General features: G+C 38.8%; 1 protein-coding gene across 1 annotated transcript; it reads left to right on the top strand.

Moving 5' to 3' along the window:
* Window positions 1–1,642: 1,642 nt before the first annotated feature.
* On the top strand, window positions 1,643–2,952 carry htr1aa (5-hydroxytryptamine (serotonin) receptor 1A a; the record flags this gene model as incomplete). Its single annotated transcript, XM_080499401.1, has 1 exon — window positions 1,643–2,952. The coding sequence occupies exon 1, from the start codon at window positions 1,669–1,671 to the stop codon at window positions 2,950–2,952; it is 1,284 nt and encodes a 427-aa protein (XP_080355527.1). The 5' UTR covers window positions 1,643–1,668.
* Between the last annotated feature and the right edge of the window lie 22,895 nt (window positions 2,953–25,847).

Here is a 25,847-nt window from a genome sequence, read left to right as displayed (position 1 = left end):
ATCACTCTCAGAATCATGAACATCCCCTCACAAAATACATCATGCCTGCAAGCAACCAGCATCTGTATTGTCAAAATGTCCCAATTGTACATATTCAGAAGTGGGGAAAATGGTGGGGGACAATGTAAAATATTACATTTATCAACTCAGAGGTTTTTTTGGGGGGGGACTGTAGTTGTTCCCAGCAATGGCAGTGACCACTGGGAGACACATAAAGGTTCATTGTCTTGCCCAAAAACACATTGGCACATAAACAGACAGAGCAGGTTATCGAACTGCCAATATTTGGATCCAGTTTTCTATTTTGAATTAACTGTTATTTTCACCCTTTTATACCTACAGTTCATGTTTTCCCTTCATATGACTATGCCAAAATATCAATTTGTCACTTTAGTGATTGGCTTTATGGGTTTTAAGGTTTATAAGGGCCTTGCCTGACTACAGAGAGGTCATAATTATAATAGAGGAGCAGCTTTGTTGCTGTAATAATTCTGGTTATAATTTTTTGGAATGATTCTGGTCCTCTTTCTCTACAAGGTCCACGTTTCACCCTTGCTATAAACAACCCCCCATCTCCTACAAACACATATACTCTCTTAAACCATCAATGTGTTCATTATTGTAATGTATTTACTTCTTAGTGGCCATATTAGATGAATCAAGTTAATTTCGGGCAAATGCATTGAATGTCTCGAGCTTCCTCACAATATCGGTCCTCATTTTGTTCCCACCGTATTGCTCCGGAGCGCAAGTCTTCACGAAACTCAAGGCAGCGATTGAGCTGCCTCTGCGTATTGTTATGCTGGCAATTGACAGCAGATGGCAGCAGTAATCCTTTCTGGACTGTGGAGAAGCTGTCCTTGGTCCTGAAATTACCTTTTGCTTTCAGCGCCCAGGGCATTTTCTCCCTTCTCTCAATCTTGTTTCAAAACACAAAGCTGCACCCGTAAAGACTCAGCTTTGTCCTGATTCAACTGATAATTTTTAACCTAATAAAAACAAATTGATTCGAATAAAATTGTTTCAAAAATATATATTTTAAACTTCTTTTTTCCAATCTTTGTTCGGTTAATAGCTTAATTTCTAACAGCCTGAAAGCCAATTCGCCCTGTTTGCCTTTCTATTTGCTATATTTAAAAAATAAATCCGCCCACAAGAGTTCGTCCCTGCTGTCACACTGCTCCCGCAGAGAAGGCTAAACTGAAAAATAAAAGTTTTTAAAAGGATCTGGTCGGCGATTCCAAAAGGGTAAAATTATGTATAAGAAAGAAGAAAGTGGTGCGCTGCACTCTCACCAGCTGTTGGCAGTGAAAAGCGGCGCAACAAGAGGAGCAAAGGCACAAAACTCCAGGGCGACCTCCTCCCGGTCTGACGTACCCAAACCAGTTGCTATAAATGAATTCACGGCGTCACCAAGCTCAGATGATTCGCAATACCAGTGAGTGCACCCGACTGTCAACACTCATGGGCTACAACACACACAACCCCCCCTCACACACACTCACACACGTCTGCGTCATGCGTCCTGAGAGCGACGGCACGAACTCGGTAACTCCGATGGACAAGGTAAAACGCACAGCCGCAGGAGTCTGACGGGCTGACTGTCTCCTGTCTGTTTGTACAGTTGCTTGTTTTGGGAAAGTTGCGCTCAGAGTGTGGCCGCGCAGTATGGATTTTATAACTACAAGCGGCAACGACAGCAACGCAACCAGCGGTTACCCTGGCGGAGTGGACGTAGTTGCGGACTGGGACCGGGGTGAGAATGGCACGGGGTCTGGGTCTCTGCCAGATCTGGCGCTAAGTTACCAGATTATCACCTCTCTGCTCCTGGGGGCCCTCATCCTCTGCTCCATATTTGGCAATGCATGCGTCGTGGCGGCGATCGCCTTGGAGAGGTCTCTCCAAAATGTGGCGAACTATCTGATCGGATCCCTGGCAGTGACAGACCTCATGGTATCCGTGCTGGTTCTGCCAATGGCAGCCCTCTACCAGGTTTTAAACAAGTGGACTCTGGGTCAGGGGATCTGTGATCTATTCATCTCTTTGGATGTACTGTGTTGCACATCATCCATTCTACATCTGTGCGCAATTGCCTTGGACAGGTACTGGGCCATAACAGACCCCATTGACTATGTAAATAAACGGACACCAAGAAGAGCTGCGATCTTGATCAGCGTGACTTGGCTAATTGGTTTTTCCATCTCTATTCCGCCTATGTTAGGCTGGAGAAGCGATGAAGACAGGGCGAATCCAGACGCCTGCATGATCAGCCAGGACCCGGGCTACACGATTTACTCCACGTTTGGGGCTTTTTACATCCCTCTCATTCTGATGTTGGTCCTGTACGGGCGAATATTCAGGGCAGCTCGGTTTCGGATTCGGAAGACGGTGAAGAAAACCGAGAAAACGAAGACGTCAGAAAAGAGCTTGACCGTGTCCCCGGCCATCTTCCACAAAAAAAACAACGGGGAAGCCGTCGACAAGGGCTGGAAGCGCAGCGACGAATCGAAATCCAGTTCTCCGTGCGTAAACGGAGCGGTGAAGCATGGAGACGAGGGCGAGTCACTGGAGATCATAGAAGTTATCAGCAACTCAAAGACGCACCTGCCTCTGCCCAACACTCCGCAGTCTTCCTCACAAGGTTATGAACATATGAATGAGAAGAACTCGGGAGCTAAGAGGAAGCTTGCACTGGCCAGGGAGCGTAAAACGGTGAAAACACTCGGGATCATCATGGGAACTTTCATCTTCTGCTGGCTGCCTTTTTTCATCGTCGCTCTCGTGCTGCCTTTCTGTGCAGAAAGCTGCTACATGCCCGACTGGCTGGGCGCTGTCATAAACTGGCTGGGCTACTCCAACTCTCTCCTTAACCCCATCATATATGCCTACTTCAACAAAGACTTCCAAAATGCTTTCAAGAAGATCATTAAATGTAAATTCCACAGACACTAAACCACACAATGAGAAATGACAAACTTAAAAGTGGACAAACCAAGCAGCAGTAAAATGTTCGCTGGCTGTATTGTACAGCAAAAAAAAAACAATACACAGACTTTGATTCAGGGACAGTCTCTTTTACAGCGTGTGCTCCAAGATAGTGTAAAAATAAAACCATCGGCGAAATGAGACCAGACAAAAAAAAAAAAACTTTCGCTCTTAATGTACAAGCTCATGTTTAATCAGTGTTGTAGCTACAGTATATAGCCTATATGCGAAGGCAGCCATTCTTGTATTGCCATGCAAGACGTGTCATGTGCTGATTCAATGCATTTTATCACGAGGCACGAAGGGTTTTCTGTCCCATGTCACGAGCTTTGTAGCACCAGAACAATAAAAGCAATCCAAGCTTGTCATTAAGAAACATGAGTTCATCTTTTTTGTTTGGAAAATTAAAAAAAAGAGTAAATAAAAGAGCGGGCCCAATTTTGAATGGCCACAGTTTCACTTCATACCTGTGTCGTCACCCCCCCCCCCCCCCCCCCCCCCCATTAGGGATGGGACATTACTAATGTTTAGCAAACTTATCAGTTTGCTTTGACAGACTGCACAAGAAGAAGAAGAAGAAGAAGAAGAAGAAGAAGATGATGGTGATGATGATGATGATGATGATGGTGATGATAATGATGATGATGATGATGATGATGATGATGATGATGATGATGATGATGATGATGATGATGATGATGATGACGGACAACCAGGTTTTCAGTGATTAGGGATTTGAAATATTCCAGAAAATAGGTATTAAACAAAGCCAACGATCTATCAACTGACCCACTTCAGAGTTAAAAGTAGCTTTTCTTTCTTATCTTTTATTTTATTCAAAAATACAGCTTGGTATTACATTGATGAATAGATTTGTTTTCTATCTCTCCCTGGGGTAGGCCTATTAATTTTCTCTATTTCAGACTGTCAGGCTACCTTCCTGTTTTTGAGAAACACACAATCAACACCATGTGAGAGGGAAAAACACAACCAAAAAGGACATATCAAAAATGTTCCCTTTATTTTATATTATTGCAGGGAGCATTTTTAGGAAAAAAAAATCTGAGTTGGATAGACAGCTTACTACATAATTAGTATCAAATCATTCAGTTAAATTTTGCACATATACTCATAATAAGATGAGGTTGCTCTGAAAAGAGAGCACATTTTCAGATAATATTCACTGCAGAAATTGTTCCCAAACTAATTTGAGACAAAAAAAAAAATATTACAGCAGCTACCATGATACAAGTGTCAAAACATTACAAGAGGAAGGAGGAGGAAAGCAACTTTCAAGCAGAAGCAGCCAGTGAAGCCTACATACCTCATAACATGGGTGGCTATCTGACTCATTCACATGGCAACATATCAAGCCCAAAGCATTATGGGTCACATAGGGTGTCAGACAGGCCGGCTGAGGACAGGCAGGAATGGGAGAAGCAGGATGGCAATTTAGAGAAGACACCTGTGGCACACAAACACTTCCAGTCAAGAGAGTGGTGTGAAACTCAAATAAACACATGTTCCATAAGCTCTTGTTACTTGTTACTTTGGAAGAATTATTTTGACTTAAAGTACTTGGAGATTCAAGGATAATCTTTATTTTACTACTACTTTAATATCTCTTATATGGTTCCATCTTTCAATACAGCTTTTTCATCCCATAAAGAAATCAGTTTTTAGTTATTTCATAGCTAACAAAGGATTGATAAGCCTATAAACCTTTGCCGCAAGTACTGCATGAAAAATATCCTTGACTTGTCTTCATGTTTCAGGAAGTAATATCCATTTCGAGCATTAATTTCACAAAATGGTGTTAAAAAATCAATTTGTTCCATTTCCTGCACATTTTGAGGCCTCTATTTGAGAATATTTATGGTTTGGATTATATATAGCATGATTAATTACTAATTGTTAAGAATACTACTACTACTACTACTACTACTACTACTACTACTACTACTACTAAAAATAATAATCATCATCATCAACATCATCATCATCATCATCATCATCATCATATTAATAATAATATTAATAATAATATTAGTGAAGGTTATACCGTTTTCTGTTGTTTACTGCATATAACAAGAAAAAGCAATTTGCAGTTTAATTTCATAAAAAAGACAGACAAAATTAAATAAATACATTTTATTTATAAATAAATTGTGAATCATTTATAAATATTTGAAAAGAAATACCGATGTTGTCTTTGTTTTGTCTTTGAGTTCAGCAGATGGAGTTTTGCACAGTGTGGAAGCTCTAATAGCAAAAGCTCCATCACCCTTTTGTTAACAGCTGTGACCTGGGATCAGACATCCACAGATGGCACTGTAAATACCCTTTGCAGTTTCCGTCTCAAGCAATGTCGTGATGAAAACTGATGTGCATTCAGTACACTTGAGGCGAAAGCACAATGAATACTGCATATATGTATTGTGTATTCTTATAATTACCAATTGATCAAGTTCTATAACCTTGTTCATGCAGGAATTCAATGCTTTTCGTTTTGTACATATGGCAGAAATCAAATGTATTCACCCAAAAACAGTAACCTGATTGAATACAAAGATTGTTGCAGCCCTGATAAGCACTAACAATGGCACAACTGAAATAATACAAAAACCCGGTGAACGGAACAATTCACAGTTTGCAAAGCAGCAGTGTTTTCAAGTCATGGAGATTTCAAATTTAACTTTGGAAAAAAAAACTGAGGTGGAGAGAGGAAGTTATGAAAAACTCCCCATGCTTTGGGATTTCTCATGTCATCTCATCACTCAGTGGTGGACTAGTACCACATCAGAGTGCTCAAAACACTTCATGGGAAATGAATCCCATAACCGTGACCTCAAGGTCAAGGTCTGGACCTCGTGATGTGCTTGGAGAAGCCCATAGAGTACAGAGCAAAATCCAGTATATTTCTCAGTTGAGAGTCATACTCTGTGTAAAGACCATTAAAATCATTACATATGATATGCTGGATTACGAAGAAGCTGGCCTGTTTTGAACTATGTTGTAATATCAGGTTTGGATTGTGGGACTTTGTTATTTAATCCTACTCATTCTCAGATTCTCAAATGTACTTTAGGGAGGTTGGTGCTGTGTATGATAATGCAGCAGATTTCCCTCCAACCTGGCAACATCAGAGGATTACGATAGAAGATTGTTCCATTAGCATACAGATTAAAGACAATGGTAGGTGCATTGTCTTTTGGCCATAAAGTGTGAAATCTGACAGATTCTGCTTTACATAAAGGACCTTTGGTCTCATTTAGGGAAAGCTTTACAGTATTATGAGTTAGAGTGCTTATGTTTCTTTCCTCTTTCAGCAGGACATATTAAATATTTATAGATTTTGTATGGAAAGGTAACACAGGAAATTACAAGAGTTATTCTGAAGGAAACTTTGTCATTTTTAAAGTGACATTTAATTTGGCTGCATAATTTCTGCTTTCTTCCCTGTGCTACTTTGAAATTGATTGTACTGATCAATATTAAACAAAAGCTGGCACCCGAAAAATGTACTGGCATCATAGCCTCTTGGTTTTTAATAGCAGCATACCAGAAGCTGCCTGCAACACAAAGTATCAATAAAGTATGCATACTTCAAAGTTTAGGAGTTAATAGATTTATCACTTTTTGTGTTTATTCTGCTCTCCAGTGGCCTTTGGTGGCCGCAAGGTCACATCCAATGAAAAAAAAAAAAAGTTGTAATATTCCCACAATCACAAAATTGCAAGTCAAACAGCAGATTTTAAGTACAATTTAAAATATGATGCCACTTTTTGTCCACAAGAACGACATAACTTTGTACACACAGACAACATTGTATATACGAAGGAGGCAATTAAATTAATTTCTGTTGCCCAGTGATGCCCAGTGATGGACTGGCAGCGGGTCCAGATGTCCCCTGGCCGAGCCCACAGTTAGCTAAGACCGACTTCTGCTTCCAGCCACCATGAGCAGAATGAAGCAGTATAGAAGATGAATGGATAGCAGTTGTTCAATGCAACAAATGTGTTACCATTTGAATAAAGTAGATTTTAAACAATAGTACTTCTTCATTAAAAAAATACAATTTGTTAATAGAGTGTAGCATCATGGAAAAGTTAATTGAAGCAACATTCTGCAAATTTCCTTTGGAATAGGAATGATTGTGTGAATAGAAACAAAGAAAACAGTGGTTAAGACAGCCAAACATCAAATAGAAATCTCTCATATTTTCTTTTAAGGAGCTACTGAATTTGTTGCGTATGTTTTTTTTTTCATTGATAATATTTCTTATAAAATACTGCAAATACATTTGTGATGACAATTCAACTCATATCAGTTCAAATGAATCAAGCTTAGTTGTTTTGCATTACAATGAAAACAAATCAAGTTCATTTTAATCTGTGCTTAATTATGCGCGCGCCAAGTACAACAGTGTTAAATGTGCATGTCATTGGTTCTGTAAGGAAAGATTACATGGTTAAATCAAAGTGAGAATGTGGATGAGCGGACAGGAATGCTGACGGAAACCATGAAGAAAATCATACAAAGAAAACACACGATAAATTAGGGACAGGAGAAAAAGGTTGAAGAGAGAATGATGAGATGAAACGGGCTGAAACTAAGAGGAAGTAAGAGAGAAATAGATATGACTGAACATTCAAGCACAACACATGTTTCTGCTTCGCCCCCTCCTACTTGAGGGTCTTTTTGATCTGTCAGTTTTTTTCAGGGATCTCACAGCCCACAGCTCACCACACACTGGAGGCTCTGTCTCCCCATCTAGGCCTGAAAAGAGAGGCAGAGAGGAAAGCGCACTGCAAAACTGCCTCTGACATGGAGAAATGAGGGTTTGGGTGTTTTTCAGACATGCTTTTTTTTTCTTTTTTTTTTACTTGCAAACAGATGTGTCATTTCTGTTCCCCAGTGTCGTACAAATGTTGATGGATAGATGGCTACTCGCTTGCACAACAACTCTCACACAAACCCATCACTCTGATGGAAACTGGTATTTAAGGACAAATAGACCAAAACAGTAAAAGTAAACAAAGTGTCCATTCTGCCACTTGCTGCGTTTACAAACAGTTTGAGAGCATGACAGAGACGAAGCGTTGCACCCCACCGCTGCTGTTAGTATAACAGCTGGTGAGGAATGCTTCACCTCAGCTTTAGAGACCTTTAGAAACACCTCTGCAATCCCATCAACAAGACTGAAACACTTTCTGCGCTGCACTTCAATTGAATCCCTTAAACTTTCTTTTTTTTTTATTTATTTATTATTGTCCTCTTTTCTCTTGGAGGATTGTTCAGTGTCACTTGGCTAAAGTGTTGTGGTGGGAAGTCAGCAGACAGATGCAGACAAGGAGGACCAAACACTGCTCAACACGATCACTGAATAAAGGCCACTCTAAACAAAACAACCCCAGCAGCCAGTTTTGTTGCGGAAAATTACTCCTCCACTGCATGTGTTTGTCCGTGTGTACTTGTGTGCGTGAGTGTGTGTGTGTGTGTGCGTGTGTGTGTGTGTGTGTGTGTGTGTGTGTGTGTGTGTGTGTGTGTGTGTGTGTGTGTTTGCCTGAGAGTGAGTCTGCAGCTGAACAGATATTACAGAAGTCACATCTTTTCAGGTCAATAATGGTGATGATAGTTTAATGTTATAGCAAAATTCTAAAACAATTGTTTAAGGTGCAGTGCAAGAAACATTAAAAGAGCATAATCAGAAGAAATTAACTAAAATGACTTGATGGGCAGTATTTGGGAAAGAAAATCCCCCCAAAAATCCCAACTTTAGGAAAATTAAAATCTCTTTTAAGTAATGATGATCCAGCAGCACATCCAGCCAAAATCATCCAACCCACACATCCTCATCAGCGGTTTGAACATCATCCACAAAGCAATCACATTAGGGTTTGTGATTGAATTGACTGACTTGGCATCACTGAAGTGTGAGGTGTGATCCGGGAGACATCATGTGTAGGTGCTTGAAAGAAAGTTGAAATGGTTCACATGGCTTTACAGCTCACCATTAAGCTGTCATCTGACTCATAGAAATTACATTTGTCTGAATCCAGACAGTTCAGATATGAACAACAGTAGGGGGGAAGGGTGGGCTGAGGAAACAATGGTGAGACCTGTCAAGCAAGTACAACCCTATATATGCCTTTCTACATGCTCAATATCTCTGTGAGTAACCAGCTTTCAAATTCCTCACCAGTGCACACATTTCAAAATATGACTTTCAGAGTGCTCCATAGAAAGTTAGCCTGCACGTCACTGGGGGGAAAAGCCATTCATCCATTGATCAATCCATCCACCCTCCCGACTCTCTACCAGTTTATGCAACTTCAGGTCACAGAGAGAGACAGACAGTCATATTCACACTAAGGGACAATTAACAGTAACCCGTTAACTTCAGATATTCTGGACAGTGAAAAGAAACAAGACGACCTGGAGAAAACCCACACTCAGAGGAAACAGGCAAACTCATTATGCACAAAAAATTCAGTTTTCCATCAATTTAGGGAATTACTTGTCACAGCCCTTGAACTGAATTAACTTTAAAACCCAGAATGCAAGATGGAGAAGTAGATTGTACTCCTGCTTCATTGGTTCAATTCTAGTCTTGGAGATATTTCTGTGTGCAATTTGAATGGAGCCTGTGCTCCAACTACTACAGGAACCATATCAGCTTTAACCCTCCTCTTCTCTTCCAGCTGTTCCTTCAACTCTTGGTATTTCTCAGCATCTTTCTGAGGATTTCTCACTCATTGGCTGATTGTTGCCCCACCCTTTGGAATCAGTATCCTATATTATCTACATTCTTCTTCTTCTTCTTCTTCTTCTTCTTCTTCTTCTTCTTCTTCTTCTTCTTCTTCTTCTTTTTATTATTATTATTATTATTATTATTATTATTATTATTATTATTATTATTATTATTATTATTATTATTATTATTATTATTATTATTATTATTATTATCATCATCATCAATGTTATTATTATTATTATCATCATCAATGTTATTATTATTATTATTATTATTATTATTATTATTATTATTATTATTATTATTATTATTATTATTATTATTATTATTGATAGTATTGTTGTTGTTGTTGTTGTTTGTGAGTGTGTTTATTGTTATAGACCCATAAACCTGTATCAACAATTCTTTCACTGTCTAGCAGACTTTAAAAAATTTTGTGGAAAATAACAATGTGGTGTTGGTGAGTACTGCAGTAGCTGTGATTCCCTCATAAGACCAAGTTAATATAGGTGTCAGTTTGGACTGTGCTGCCTCTGGCACCTTGTTAATGGCACTGGAAGACAGAAGAAGCGACAGAGGGTGAGCGACAGAAGGAAAGAAAAGGAGGTCTTGGAGAGGAAACATCTCTTGGCTTATTGCATCATTTGCAGAGCCTGTCAGCAGTAAAGCATGTTGCCAAGAGTAAGATCTATTGCCTTAAATTGAACTATTTCACACAAAAATAGCTCCCTCTGTTTTCCTCTCATCTGGTGCCAATTCTTGCAATGCATTTTCACAGCATCACACCATGTGTCCTGTAAATATGTTCACAGTCTGAGTATAAATAACTTAACATGTCAGGTTTTTACTTGAGGGAAAATGTCTCATACTATTTTTTTTTCAGTATTTAATTTCCTTCATGTTTCCAAGTAACCTCAAATCCACCTTGTATGATTTTTTGGCAGTTGCATGTCTACGCCACCAGTAACAATGGCTTTATGGCTGCTTCATAGATCTTTAATAACAACATCATACCCATGATTGCTGTTTTGTGTCTTCTGAGACAACCTCTTAGCAGTTCTGTCATGTTGACTTAATTGCCTAAAAGATACCGACAGTGACAGAAGATGTGCTCATTAATTGGGAACTTAAAAAAACCCCACATGCACATCCATTCAAACACAGATACAAACAAAACATGCTTTCCCCCCTAAGCCCCCCTGACACCCTGGTTTTCAATTAATTGTGCCTTTCTGTAAAAGCCTTTATCTCTAGTTTGTAACACAAGTTAGCTGAGTGAATGAGCAATTTACTGAGCAGCATTTGTGTTGCCTTCAAATGCAGGAAACAAAGTTTTTTTTCACACTGATGTGACTTGGTTCATTGTCAGTTTTTGGTGGAAATGTGTTAACCTTATGGGTTTTTCAACAACTGTCTCAGATTAAAGATGATAATAAGACTTAAATATTATAATATGTCCAGTTGAATACATACATAAACTCAAATAGAGTAGATGAAGTATGCATAGAGCTATTTATTTGTTTTTTGATGATATGCATAACTTCACCAAATACCATGAAACAATTCTCTGCGTGAACAAATCCCTGATTCGATGTGGCTCTGAGCCAGTGAAATAAACATCATAACTTGCAAAAACAAACCTCAACCCCAACAGGACAGACCCCATGAGCTTTCACACATATTTCAGACCCATTTTCATATGCAGCCAGTCATATCTGGAGTGATTCTTGCTGTGGTTTATTATGCAACAGAGGTTTATTATTTCAATCTTCGCATGTACTCTGCGCGGAAAGAACTCAGGGATGGCAGGCTGAATAATAGATGGCAAGAGCTACATTGCAATTACTGTCACTGCTGTCTGTCTGTCTGTGTGTCTGACTGACTAACTTAACACTGCCACTTTACCTGCATGATGCCACAATATAGATTTGCTCATACGTTAAAGCAGGTCGATTCAACAATAGAGTCATATGTGCCTACATAAGAGAGAAACCAAGTAATATAGATTCATGAAAAGAGGGGAAAAAATTGAGAGATTTTTGATGGATCAATCCTTTATTCACTATAAAAATTGAGCTTTAAATTCATGCTGCTGCACAATTTCACAAATTAGTTACCAGTCAGAGAACATCTCAGTTTGGGGCTTGTGTAAGGGGAGGGGGCTCCAGGCTAAAGGCTAAGCTAAAAAAAAACCTTGAGGGTTCAGATGAGAAATACTGAAGCAGTGTGCACATGTGGAGACAATTCTCCTTCAAGCATGGGAAAGAAACCCCATATGTTATGCTTCTACTAACATACTGTGTAAACCGCATGTGTTGTTCAGATGAGTTTTTATTTGGTCATCTAAATGTGTTTGGACATAGGCAGATAGCCCGGGGGTGTTTATATGAATATACCAGATTGCCATACATGGGTAAACAGACTGTGTCTATAGTGTACATTTCTGTTACAATTTGCAATGTGTGTGCACTCTTTCAATCCATGTACTGCCGACTAATGATAGGGGAGATGAGCCGAAGTACCCATGTCAAAGTGTATCCATTAGTTTCTGTCATTGTGTAGCTCCAATTCTGTGTGCCTAAAGGATAAGAGCTCACTGACACTTCATCATTTGCAAACCGAGCCAATAACTGAGGCCAATTAGGTACATGCAGTGCCAACAGTGGCCAGGGGCTTATCTTATTGTGCTCTGACCACACCATTTAACAGAAGGACAGACGGCATGGACAGACAAACCTCTGTGGGAAGCCATGCATGGTCATTTGTACAAAGCTGAGTAAGAAGTCACAGGCACACCATGGGTGTTACACAAGGAGCATATAGAGAGACCATATATAAAAGGAACAATAAACATTCCCAGCAGCACAAGTGTGTGCTATTCACTCAACCGTGACGTAAATACATCTGGCACATAACCCTGAGGGTTTCCCAGGTAGGCTGAGGAAAAGCTTAGCGTGTTCTGAATCTACTCAGGGGTTTCTTCCCAGTTGGCAGACGTCCTTGAAAAGGATTTGAAGGCTTTTCTTTGTATATAATTTACAGGTGTTTCCACGACTGGGATTTAGATTCTTGCTTTTATCGAATCAATAACCATAAAATCAACATGAATTTCAATGAGGGTAAATAACAAAGTCGTTGACATAGATGTGTGTGACGAGCACAGGAATCTCTCCACATAACCCTTAACACTCATTCGATTTCCATTTATGTCATCTTTGCTCAACTTCTCGCTCATCTCTTTATCTGTCTTTCTCTCTCTCTTTTGTTTGTATTTTCCTTATTTCTTTCCTTCTACCTTTTCTAATCCCCAACCAGTAACAGTCCTCTGTGCTCCCGAATGTCAAGCTTCATAGACTTCCCACTTAACATCCAAAGAAAGAAAAGCAGGTCAATGAAGAGCAGCACCCAAATGCTGCCTGGCTGGCAGAAATCGTTGACCTTTCGATCTTATTAGATTTTTCTAAGCTGTGGTCCCACTTACATGACCTCTTGTCTTGAATGTTGAGAGGCCCTTCCGAAGCTGCTGAAAGAAACACAGATTTAGATGGACAGAGTGAGCTGGAAGTTGTTAAGCTGGGCAACGTTTTTTCCGTATCGCTTTGAATTGCAGTCTGCTATCCACAGGGTGGAGATGCATGGTACTATTGTTGTTAACAACTTTGTCTCAATAACCTGATTCAAGTCCAGACGTTGGGCTTTTCTGAGTGGAGTCTGTATTTTCTCCCTCTGTGTGTGGGGTTTGTCTGGGTACTTCACATTTCCTCCCACAGTCCAAAATCATGCATTTCACGTTAATTGATCACTCTAGATTGCCTGTAGGGGTGAATTTGAGTGTTTGTCCTTTGATGGACTGGTGACCTGTCATACCTTAGTCAGCTTTGACATGTGACATGTGAATGGATAGATTGATTTACTTGGTTAGTTCTTGTTGGGAAACATTAAAAAAAAAAGTTTGGTAAAGATTTGGTGTATCATTATGAAACTGGGTGGTACCACCAGGCATTTTACATTTTCATTTAACATTTTCAAATATAACACTACGATAAATTGATCTGTTTATTAAGTTAATTATCGGTATATATTTAAACCATCATCATAAGTAAATATGAACAAGGAGAATTGAGATGCACAAAAATAGTTCCTGTTCAGTAAATAAAAAAAATGGAATGATACTGCAGCCTGGATAGATAATATATGCTTGTCTTAGCTCCTATTAATTATGCAGACTGTCAATGATTGCAAAGTCAGCAAAAATTCTGTATATTATTACGATCCTTACTCTTAAAACTGCTCCAAAATATATTGAAGTCCTCTGAGAAGGTTCATTGGGCATGTAGGCTGATTCAGCAGTTTGCGTGTTTGCATGAGGTTTTGCACGTTTGCATAAGTGATGCGTGCACAATGCCAGTGATCATATTAGAATTTCTGTTGACACACATGATTTGCATTTCAAGTTGTCAGGCCCGCTGACAGCTGGCAGGGCTAATGCTTATGTGTCCGTCTCAAGGGTGTTGTTTAGAATTTAACACATGCTCAGCCCTGATCAGCTTGGAGCATGAAGTGCCATACAAAGTGACGGGGGCCAATCAGCTGACCCGCTAACATTCACACCTTGACATGGTGCCATCTACCCATGCGTGTGGTAGCAATGAGTTGCATACTGTAAGAGGAAAGGTTCAGTGACAGAATGCTGTAAAATGTGGAGCTGCACTCTTAATTCAAAATGCCTGAGGAAAATAACAGCAGAGGATAAGAGGGAGGGAGGAAGAGATAAACCCAACTAAAGCTGTCAATTTTCAGGAGGAGGTGCTAAAAGAAACTCGGGAAAGGGTCATGAGCATATTTAAAAGGAAATTTTATTTCAACTGGGAAGATGTCTGAAAGATATTCACTTTCAATTGAAGTGAAAACAAGCTGTGTACTTTTTGAAGACGCGTGAGGGTATACATATATTTCAGTAAAGCTTCACAATTCAATTGTTCTGTAATGCTGTTGATATGAAATGCTCAATGACTTAATATTATGCGAAAGACAATCCAGGTTCATCTCATCTAATGTTCCATTTTTTGTGAAACCGCACAAATTGCATGTGTGCACACACACATGCACACACACATTCTGTGTTATATATATATATATATATATATATATATATATATATATATATATATATATCACAAAATCACAATCTTTAGTTATTTTGTCATTGTATTTCAGTGGGTAAAGCATCACAGAAGCATGTCAGTGTCAAAGAACAGAAACCAGCCGCCAGAAATCAAACAGTTAACTTTTTTTAATTTTGTCTGTTTTTTTTAATCTACAATACACAGTATTTGCTCGCATTTCATTTTGTAACCCATTTGTCAGAATTCTTAAAGTAGAGTAATAATGGCAATACTCAACTAAGCCAGATATTGTTTTCCTTGGTGTTAACAAATTAAAATATGCCTTTGTCGTTTGACAAAAGCAAACCAGCCATGCCATCATTCAGATCACAGATGAGAGAGCAGACCATGAGACATGGTGAAATAATAACTTTATGAATGCAGTGGGAGGGTTAGGGCTGTCCTGTAAAAAATATGAAAGCAATGCAGCGACCGGGGAGACCATTTTTACTGTACCACTACCTCATTGTCAAACCTATGCGTTTGCAGTTATGCAATAAAAAAATGACGGGATGCTCTTGACATGCGGTTGAACTCTTTCAGCTGAAGGCAGACGGGATGAGACGCACCACGCATGGTTCTATGGTTAAACTGTTTATCCATGAACACTAATCTGGTGAAACCACATTTGAATAATTACACAGTAGAGGCAGTCCCACCATACATGTTACATAATGTTGCAATGGCTATGTTGTAGGACACGGTGTTAATTGCATTTCCCACATTTCTGTATTCAAAATGGTTGATAGGACTCCAGTTGTTTTTCAAACCCTCCATATCCGTAGAGGCTTGGATCAGATGAACCAATATATTAAACTCAAACTCACTTGCTTGCTAAATGTCAGTAAATCTGAGAAGTGACACTTTTATATTTCGAGGTCATACGTTTCCTTTGGCTGAGAGATAGTTTTTCTTTTCCTGACACAGACTGTAGTAACATGCTTATTGCAAAGATCCCCTCTCTGTATGGAATAAGAACAGAAGGCATCGACAGAGAAAAAGTCTGAACTGGAACAATATGCTGTTTGATGAAATATGAATAGTGGCGACCTGCTTTTTCACTGATAATTTGAAGTGAACAGGATTAGGACCCCTATGCATGCCCTGATTGACTTTCTTTCATGTAAAGCTGCTCTCATCTGCCCTCACATGTCATACTGTCCCATGAAAGGGAAAATGTGACATTTTTACAGATATCACACAACAGATTCATTGGTCAAAACTGAAAATTGCAGTATGGAAGCTGAAAACTGACAAGTTATAGGAAAAATGGAGGAAGGCAGCAGACAGTGAAATCATATCTGATTCTCTTCCCGCTAAGCCAGAAAATTTTCTCCCCTCCCAAACAACACTGATTATCAATAAAGTTGAGGCCTGAGACCGGGGAGGAATCGTCCACCCTAATCCACCATGACTAGACCAGGATTAGCAGAGATGTGTGAACAATGCACTGCGCAAAACCCAGCCTCACCAAATGACAAAAGAAAAATGACTGTGTGAAACTCTGTGGGGAGAGGGAGACTTCAATATATTGGAAACCTGGGTGGATGGGCTTTTAAAAGGCTTGCAGGCTTTCTTACTGTACGCTTCACAAGCACACATGCACTCTCGGAAAAAGACACAGACACATGCCTGCAAATAACTTTAACGCTTTATTCTGACTTCTTTGTAAATACGTTCTTCTTTTATCTGTCTTCCTTCCTTTCATGTCCTCAAGCTCTATTACCCTTCATTATCATTCAGTTACTCTCTTTCTCCCACTTGTAATTCTCTTCTAGCCCATGGTCAGTTTGCAGCACTTCATTACAATTCTTTTCACTCTATTACTTACTTTGTCCTATTTTGCGCCACTATTCTCTATTGTGTCTAAAATCGAGTCAGTTCTGTGGCCCACAATTTTGAAAAACATTTTTCATCTTATTGTCAGGTATTTGTGAATTTATTTAAACTTTGTTGCAACATGTTTATTTTTTGTATCTTTTTTAAATGGGAAATAGAACTATAAAGTGCATCTCTCAAACATGAGTGACATTACATGAGATAGAATAGCAGCTAATTTATAAAAACGTGGTTTGTCATGAGACAGGCATGTTTTTCTCTTACAGGAGGTGACAGCTGAAAAAAAAAACACGAGTATGTACATCAAGACAATCCCGTAGCTTAAGATACTGTACTTCCTGATCTCCTCAAGATCAACTCTCACAGAGAAGATTATATGTTTGTTTGGTCTGGGAGACGGGGGATTTGATGGAAGAGGTTTCATTGTATGGCGATGTTGGGGCTTCTTTGTCCTTCATATTGCCATGAAAATTAAAAAGGTCACCATGAAACACTGCCAGGTTTTACTCTGTGATGACTTTAACTCTATGTTCAAAACACGTTGATCTTTAGTGGACTGGTCTTTTGCAATCCCCCAGTCACAATGCAAAAGGAGGTTCCAAGTTTGAAACTGATATAAATCATATGTTGTTGACTTTGGAATCATCAAATGGAAAAAGGCTTAGTTGAGGTGATTTTTATCTATAAACCAGCAGATCTGTCAAAAAGAGGGAAATAGGACAGGACACTAACAGGAGACTGAACACAAATGAGGATAAATAGGAACTAACCAGGACTAAACAGATGAGACTAAACAGACAAACTGACAAGGTCACAAGGAGGGGCTGAGGTTTATACGCAAACAAACATGACAAGAGTGTCAGGAGACATTCCTTGTATAATCAGGGAGAAGCACAAGACCAAGTGTCAGAGGAATGAGAAAAGTAGGAGAATAGAAAAGATATGTATCAAGGAACTATGAGGGAAAACAGGGACAAACTACTTGCCACCACATGGGTAATTCTACAACTGAAACATCAGCTCTCCAAAGGAGGTTGCATGTTTCTGTCCAGCTAAAGTTCTGGAGACTTCTGACATGGATGTCAAGTATTGCATTGAGGCTGTTTTCATGGTCCATTGTGGCCAATATGTTTCCAAGATGCTACAGTCACGAACACTCCCTTCAATCATAAAACAAAACTTTTATTCAAGTTCAGAGAGAAGGCGTTACGTTACCTTGAGTTTCTAGGAAGACCAGATTGTGGCATCTAGTTTATAAACACTCCTGTTCCTCTCAATTTTACAAAATCTCTCAAACTTTTGTGTTTCTTTCTGCATTTTCCTCCTCAACTCACCTTTATTCTCCTGACTTTCTCTCTCTTGTCATTTGGATGCTGTCTTGGGAAGCGACTGGAGCTCCGGACTCCCGAGAAAACGCTGTAGGTCTACTGAAATAATGGCTCAGCATACACAACAACAAGCATCATGTGAGGAGATCATTCGAAGATGGCTTTAGACAGGAAGCAATTTCACACGATATGGGTTTGAACTTGTTTACAGAGAATATGTAATCTATCCATCTACTTCTTTAAAGTATTTTTCTCTGAGAAGTGTGTATGTGTGTGCTTGTGTGTGTCGGTGCATTATTGATATGTTCGTGTAACAGGGTCAATAGCATTGTTCCATCTTTTTTTTATCTTTGTTTCACTTATCATGTGATGTTTGGAATGTTAATAACCAGCCTGACATTCATACACAGTCGTGATACAAAAATGCTTCATACTTGAGTTATTTCCTTTGTTTGGTATGTCCCACTCTGGCGGTTAATGAATTTCTGTGCTGTTTGCTCTCCCCCATTTACGGAACATTCCTTGGAGAGGTGAGCTGTTAATTTCTCCCCCTTTTATTTTCATATTAACTATAGACTTTACTGACTCTGAATGGATAGAGCCCCCCCCCCCCCCCCCCCCAATATATATCTGCCCTATCGTTTTCTCTCTTCTATTCTCTCTTCCCCCGGCCTCTCTCTCTATCTCCCCCTCCACGAACCAAGGTCCACTTCTTGCCGCCTACCCTAATCAAGGTTTGTTTGGTGCTATATAAATAAAGTAGAACTGAATTGAATTGAATAGATGGTGTGTTTTTGCCACTCCAGGCTTCTGATTTAGGATGCTGTATACATTGTAAACATCTTTTAGGTTTTATGTTTTGTTTAGTTCATATTTTCATCAACATTTTGCCAGTTGCAATATGTTCAAGTGAGTGAACTTACTGTAATTCTTTTTTTTTTTTAATTGATATAGCTGTTTGGTGCTCAAGCAGAATTTTGTTTCTTGTCAGACAATAGAAGGAGATTTTCTTCAAGGAGGATCTTTCTATCACGATCTAACATTTCCATCGCATAAAATGTAAAAATTGAACAGTGAACTGCAGGCAACATATCCAAGAGATGAGTAATTCCTCTTCCGCTCAAGACAGAGCTGCAGATGTTTCTTTTTAGGAGATTGTTTGGTAGAAGGACAAAAACCGACTTCACAAAATACCAGTTAGTTTATTGTCCTGATTATTCTGGGCTTCCCGGCTTCATGAGAGTTTCTTGCTTCCACATTCAATCATTTGCATGATCCTCATCACCTTTTCAAGATACAATAAACTGAGTACAGCTGCCACTTGAAGTCAAACCTTAGCTCGAAGCAATGCATTTTGATCCATAATTACATTTGGCTATAGCCATTTGGCAGTAACTGTCAAATGTAGGATGGCCAATTTCATTGTTGCACTGGAGTGTGTAGAAGATTGTAATTCAAAATGCTTTGACATACTGTATGGTGGAGCTCAGCTCAGTGATCAAGTTTAATATAGGAGAAGAGGAGAGGGGAAGGATGGGACCAAGGAATGAAGCGGAATCACTGTCTTACAAATGGCTGATGTGATGCAAATTTCACATTGCAGATATGTGTACATTCTCCAGTAACGATATGTGAGAAAAAGGGTATCTGAAGCCAGAGTGTAACCAAGTACAAGAGAACCGTGGTAGATAATGTTTGTTCCCTCAGAAAGACATGTGACTGTAATATGTATTGGCAGCCTACAGAGATTATGATCTTCCTTGTGGCAGGCCAACAAGGATATCAATATATTTCCTGCCTTGTTCGGATCAATTCTTTTCACATAAAGATCTTTTGTTAACGCAGGAATGAAAATCGTAGAGATTTATTTTTTCTTGCACAGCACCTGCCGAGCTTCCTATCCATCCCTGAACAGTGGCAATCCATTTAAGTGCATGCCTCCCTTTTCCTCCATAACAAGCTCAACAACACACATACACACACGCATGATCTTTCTGGTTCGCCTCTCATCTCCCACTCGCTGTTTGCCCCTCACCATTCCTTATTTTCTATTTCTATCTGCTCATCTCTCCTTCTCGTTTCCTTTTTTCTGCGTGTCCAGATGTGCAGTGTCACCATTCAAAAGCCCTCTCCTCATCCACAGTACAATAAACAGTTGTTGGCAGTGTGGAATAACAAACATTATCACCATGGATACTCTTCCATCCCAGGAGCGTCGAGTGGCCCTTTTCGAGTTCTAAAAGGAGCAATTACCTGATGACATCAAAGACAGGTGACGACATATAAAGCAAAGCAAGGGAATTGGGCTGAAGCCATTTATCAGACAGGTGGAGAAGGGGGCCGGTTCACCTTATTCAGCCACGGTGTTGCCAGCTTCAGGCCACAAGCGTTCACCTCAAGAGGTGCAATGCAGTTCCAAAAGCACAATTGCTCAGCTTGAAATTACTGTTTTCGGAGAAATTCAGTCAGACCTACAGCGTAGAAGAAAAAAAGGATAACTAATTTATCTTTATATCACAGCAAGAGCAGTCAGAGGATCATGCAGCAGCAGCTTTATGCGACTGTTACAAACTCTGTGGTTTAAGGCACGATTGGCAGGAACTTAAGCAAATGCTCTCAACCAGCCCAAATAGACAACAAATCGTATTACACAGTCAGCACAACAACATGAGCCAGTTTATTTATAGATAAATGCCTTTTTTCCTGAAGCACTACCGATCATAGATATTATATTGACAATGGATTTAATGATGTTTTAATGTGGAGACAGTTCTGACTGTGCAGATCTCTACTGCTCTGTGAGATGTTTGAGGTTCTTTAAGCTTTTTGTTTTGATTTATGATAGCTTTGAACTTTTTAATTTTGGATTTGGTGTCTTCTTTCACAAGTCCCATTTAGCAGGGAGTTGTTTGAAGAGACAAAAAAATATATATATTTTTTTTTCTTCCAGTCCTGCTGGAAACATGATGCAACTATCGGGTACTGAATATACAGTAAGAGGACAGTGAGCTGCTTAATAGTTCGTGATCCCTGTGAGAACCACAAATGGAAATAATGGGAGCAAGAAAAATGGATTTATATGACCAGCTGGGGGACAAAAAAGATAAATTAATGTTGTTGTTACTCTGTCTCTTGTGACAATGTATGTAATAGTCAGAAAATTAGGTTTCGCAAGATGGTATAGCAAATTACATAAATAATACATGGAGCAATTTGAAAAAATTATGTGGTACTATATAAATAAGTTTGAATGAAATATATAAAATCTTGCATACACATAAAAATTATTAAATACAATTAGGTTGTATGAAGTTGTCTTAAAATGATCTTGTGCTTCATAAACTGCATTGATTAGGTTTTATAGTGTAATAAGTCACATTGCATCTGAGTAAAATCAATCGCTATCACATGAAGAAATTAAATAATAGCTGCAACTAAGAGGTCCCATATTAAAACTACATTGTAACTATTGATAAATATGCAGTAAATATTGACATTTATTCCATGTGATAAATCATGTTTCTCCTTTGTATTGCAGGATAAAAGAGGAAGCCGGAATAATGCTCTCACACCCTCATCTGCACTACTATAGACTTATTTGACAGCCTTTTCACACCTTATGTTAAATTGATCTCTTGGAAAAGCAACATCAGTCATCAGTTTGCTTGAGCCTCATTAAGCTGCCATGTGATGTCAGAACGTGTTTTTTTTTGAAGCGGTACATATACCAGTACTACATGGATGAGTTTTACATTGCTGTATATACACATAATAATGAGCCTCCACTGAACACTAAGTGCCATGGGGCAAATCAACATGGAATATTCTTGACATTTTCACTTTAGCATTGGAAAATGTGATTGCAATGTTGCTCCCGTAAGAGCTGCACTGGCATTTTCATATCATGGGAACTGAAAACTCTCAGAAATAATTCATGCAATCTGATTACAACCAGGAGATAGATGTTGATCTTTGGTAAAGTTCAAGATGAAGTATGAATTGCATTTGAGTTTTATGAAGAGCTCATCAGAACCAAAATGATTTTCTATACATACTTAACAAATATGATATGAAGTCTCTAAATGAAAAAAAAAGAAAGAAAAACCCTAAAAAAAACAGTTTTGTGGAGAAAACATTGACAAAGTGAAAGATCCATAAACAGATAACATAATGAAAACATAAAAATGAATGTGAAATGCATACGATTGCCCCACTTGACCATGAGAGGAGATCTGAGTCAGAGGTGATGTGAGTACAGTTGTAGAGAGGAACATGACATTTTGCTCAATTTAAAGAAACTGCATATAACCCTTTGTATTCATAGAATACCTAAATACAGTCAAGCACGTGAGGCACAATATCATTTCAGCACTCCTAACCTTTTGAGAGGATATTACTTCGCCAAATCATCACAAGATTTTCTAACAGAATAACACGCCTTTCTCTTTTACTCAGTCTTTAATAATTTCACAAAAGAAAACCGAGGTAAACAATATTTGTTTTCTTCCTTCTCGTTGACAAGAGACCTTTTTCTCTCCAATTGAGTGTTATTTTCAAAAATGAATCTGCACGTCAAAAGTGTTTCAATAATACAAAATGTGTTATTTGTGCTGATTTATTAAATATAGATTTAAATCGGTCTTATTTATGCAGCAGTAGTTATTTCATAGCTCTTTCACAGCATTAAAAAAGGAGATACAGAAAAAATTAGTGCGCATGGGAAACTGTGAAAAGAAAAAACTAAACTAAACAATTCAACCAGGTTGAAAACCAGAATCAATGGTAGTGACTTTCTGCTTGCAGCCTAAATCTATTTATTTCTTTATTTATTTGATCGGGACAACACACACTAATGAACAATCATATACAAATCGTACACACTGTAAATGTGCCAGATTATAGACAAATTGCGAATTTACATCTTTAGTCCCAAGGCAGGTCACAAAAGCAATACAATGTATAAAGGAATATAACACACAATAAAAAAAAAAAAAACACAATATAAAACCTATGCAAATTAAATTACGTAAAATGAGTGCAGGACTTATTTACTCTAAGATAATGTTTAAGTTGTTTTTTTTTTTTTTTTTTAAAGAGATGTAACTTGGGCATTCTCTTATATATGTCGGCAGGCTGTTCCAAAACTGACTGAGGCTTAGGTTTCATGTGGTCAGAAAGTGGGGCCGGGGCAAGACCATGAAGAGCTTTCTAGACGTGGCAAGTTTTAAAAAAAATTGAACATTTTGAAAAGTGGCTATGGTGGCTTAACTAAGAAAATGGTCTGGGTAAATAAAGCATGGTCTTGAAAAAAGAGACTCTTCTTGCACCTCTGAAATGAAACTGTTAAATTCTGTCTGTCCATCTCCCCTTCAAACAGTTAAACTTTACCTAACTTTAACAGAGGGGTAACATTACATGAAGTGAGAGAACTTACTAATTGGTAATCAGATGCCAAACCGCACAGTGGTTAGTGCTCTCGCCTTATAGCAAGAAGGTTGCGGGTTCAAATGCAGGGCCTTTCTGTGTGGAGTTTGCATGTTCTTCCTGTGTGTGTGGGTTTCCTCTGAGTACCCTAGTTTACCCTGCTGTCCAAAAAGACAGGCCCCCCCCCCCAGCTCTCCAGGAATCACTTGTAAAATAGATTATTAATATCAATGTGGTTCTCCTGGCTAAAACATGGTAGGCCATAAAGAGTAGACACATGGAGCCAAAGAGTAGTTGAGACAGTACAGTATGATTGCAGCTCAACATTTAGCATTTCAGTGACGGTATAGTCAATGTTAAAAAGGGAGTATTCATAAGCACAGTTTGGTGCCATCAGGCAGTTACAGCTGGACAATCTGTAATTAATAAAAATTGTTGATGGCAAAAATCACAATCAGTCAAATATGAATATATATCAGTATAGGTGACAGGACCTCTGTGGTAGTTCAAGCTGTGGTGTGTGATATATCGTACGCTGTTCAGACACTTTGCAGAGTGGAATGACACTTGAAGAATAAATCATAAGTGTTGGGTACCTCATAATTTTCTGGTTGAAAAACATCATATAGCACAAGGTCTGATCAGATATGAGCTTCACTGGGCTGTACAGACACAGTAGATATTTCACCATGGGCAATAATTGCTCAAGTCATGACAAATGGCATGGTAATAAACTGTGATAGTCAGGAGGTTTATGACTGGATAACGAGGAGTAGGCCGGTGATCAGAAGGGGTCCAGAGATTGTGAGTCTGTGGCACAGAATGTGTTGCATGTGTTCAAGAAAAAGAAATTGCACAGATTGAATTTCAAATTATTGAAGCACACATTTGGAAAAGTGTTTCATAGCAATTCAAAAATATTTGCAAATGAGGACTTTTGTATTCAACACACTAATAATTTATATGTATTCTTAAATGGCTGCTTCATTTGGTTCTGACATAAACCAGCTTATTTACATCTGTTCTTACGTCATTTATTTGCATGGGTGCTCGTGTATGGCTTTCTATACTGGTGCCGAACCAATCAGTCCATAAGCATTTGTGTCACAGTGTGTGAAATTATTACATTTCTTTAGGTATAGACCTGTTTCAGACTATGGTGCATGCTTGCAGCTCCAAAACAGAACTGTTAGGCTTGCATGCCTCTCAGATCTTTGGTGTCTCTTTGACTTTGAGATCCGACACCAAACACACAGGCTGCTCGCGGTGATGCCCAGACTGATGCAGGACTACTGTGGACAGTGTTGAAGAGGAGTGTATATGGGTATAGATAAGTATATGAATAAATAAGCACACCATGTTAACAGAGAGCTCGTCCACAGAATTGAGTAAAGCGAGAACTCGTCTGTAGGACTGTACGCCCGGGGAGGGTGTACAGAAACAGTGGCCCAGGCTTTAACTTTTATTTTCCCACACCAGAAAAAATTGTATGCACAGTGTGCACAGGATTCCGGCTGGCGGTGCCACTGAATAAACATCACTTATGTAGTTGGTGGTACAGATCATTATTATTAAAGATAGGTTTTAAAAGGTCACTCCATGTTTTGGACAATTATATAATAAAGGTTTTATATATCTGACAGGTAATCTGTCTGCTGATTCTCATTCAGGTTTCTATCAACCAAATAATCACCACAATCAATCATTAAACTTGTTAAAAAAAAATGTTGTTCTCCCTGATTCAGATTCTAAAAATAAATAAACTTTCTGTTGATAATGATTCTTTATCTTTTCAGTTTCTTTTTCTGCAATTTGCCATCTTATCTTAATAATTGTTTTGTTTTCTTCCAATTAGTCTTCACTGATTTCTCATTTAAAAGACAAATACTCAAGGGGGAAGTTATTATCGTTGGAGGGCCTGCACTATGGGAGGGAAATATGCCTTTCAAAACCCACGGAAGAGACAGTAAATAAACTGGTGAAAGAAAAATGAAAGAAAGAATAAAAAAGATAAAAAGACGGGATTGTTTTCTTTAGTTTTTTGTTTTTTTTTTTAATCAAGAAGGCATATCCATGCCAGTTTCCTTAGTTAGTCTGATAAATTAATAATGCATGAGATCCACTATATGCTCGTGCAGGCAAAAAAAAGAACATGAATTGCAATAAAAATGAGTAGATCTTCCCTGAAATGCTGGTTGCAGTTATCGCTCTGATTGCACTGAGTGGACTGATGATGTGCACTAATCCTGCTGCTTTGATGTTTAATCCATGGCCTGTACATGCACTTGTAGTACTGTATGTGTATTTGAATTGCAATTGTATAGACTGGCACAACCATGAACACATGCA

This window comes from Blennius ocellaris, assembly GCF_963422515.1.
Source record: "Blennius ocellaris genome assembly, chromosome: 7".
NCBI classification, from domain to species: domain Eukaryota; kingdom Metazoa; phylum Chordata; class Actinopteri; order Blenniiformes; family Blenniidae; genus Blennius; species Blennius ocellaris.
Note: the sequence above shows the minus strand (reverse complement) of the source record. Positions and strands in the feature narration are given on the sequence as shown.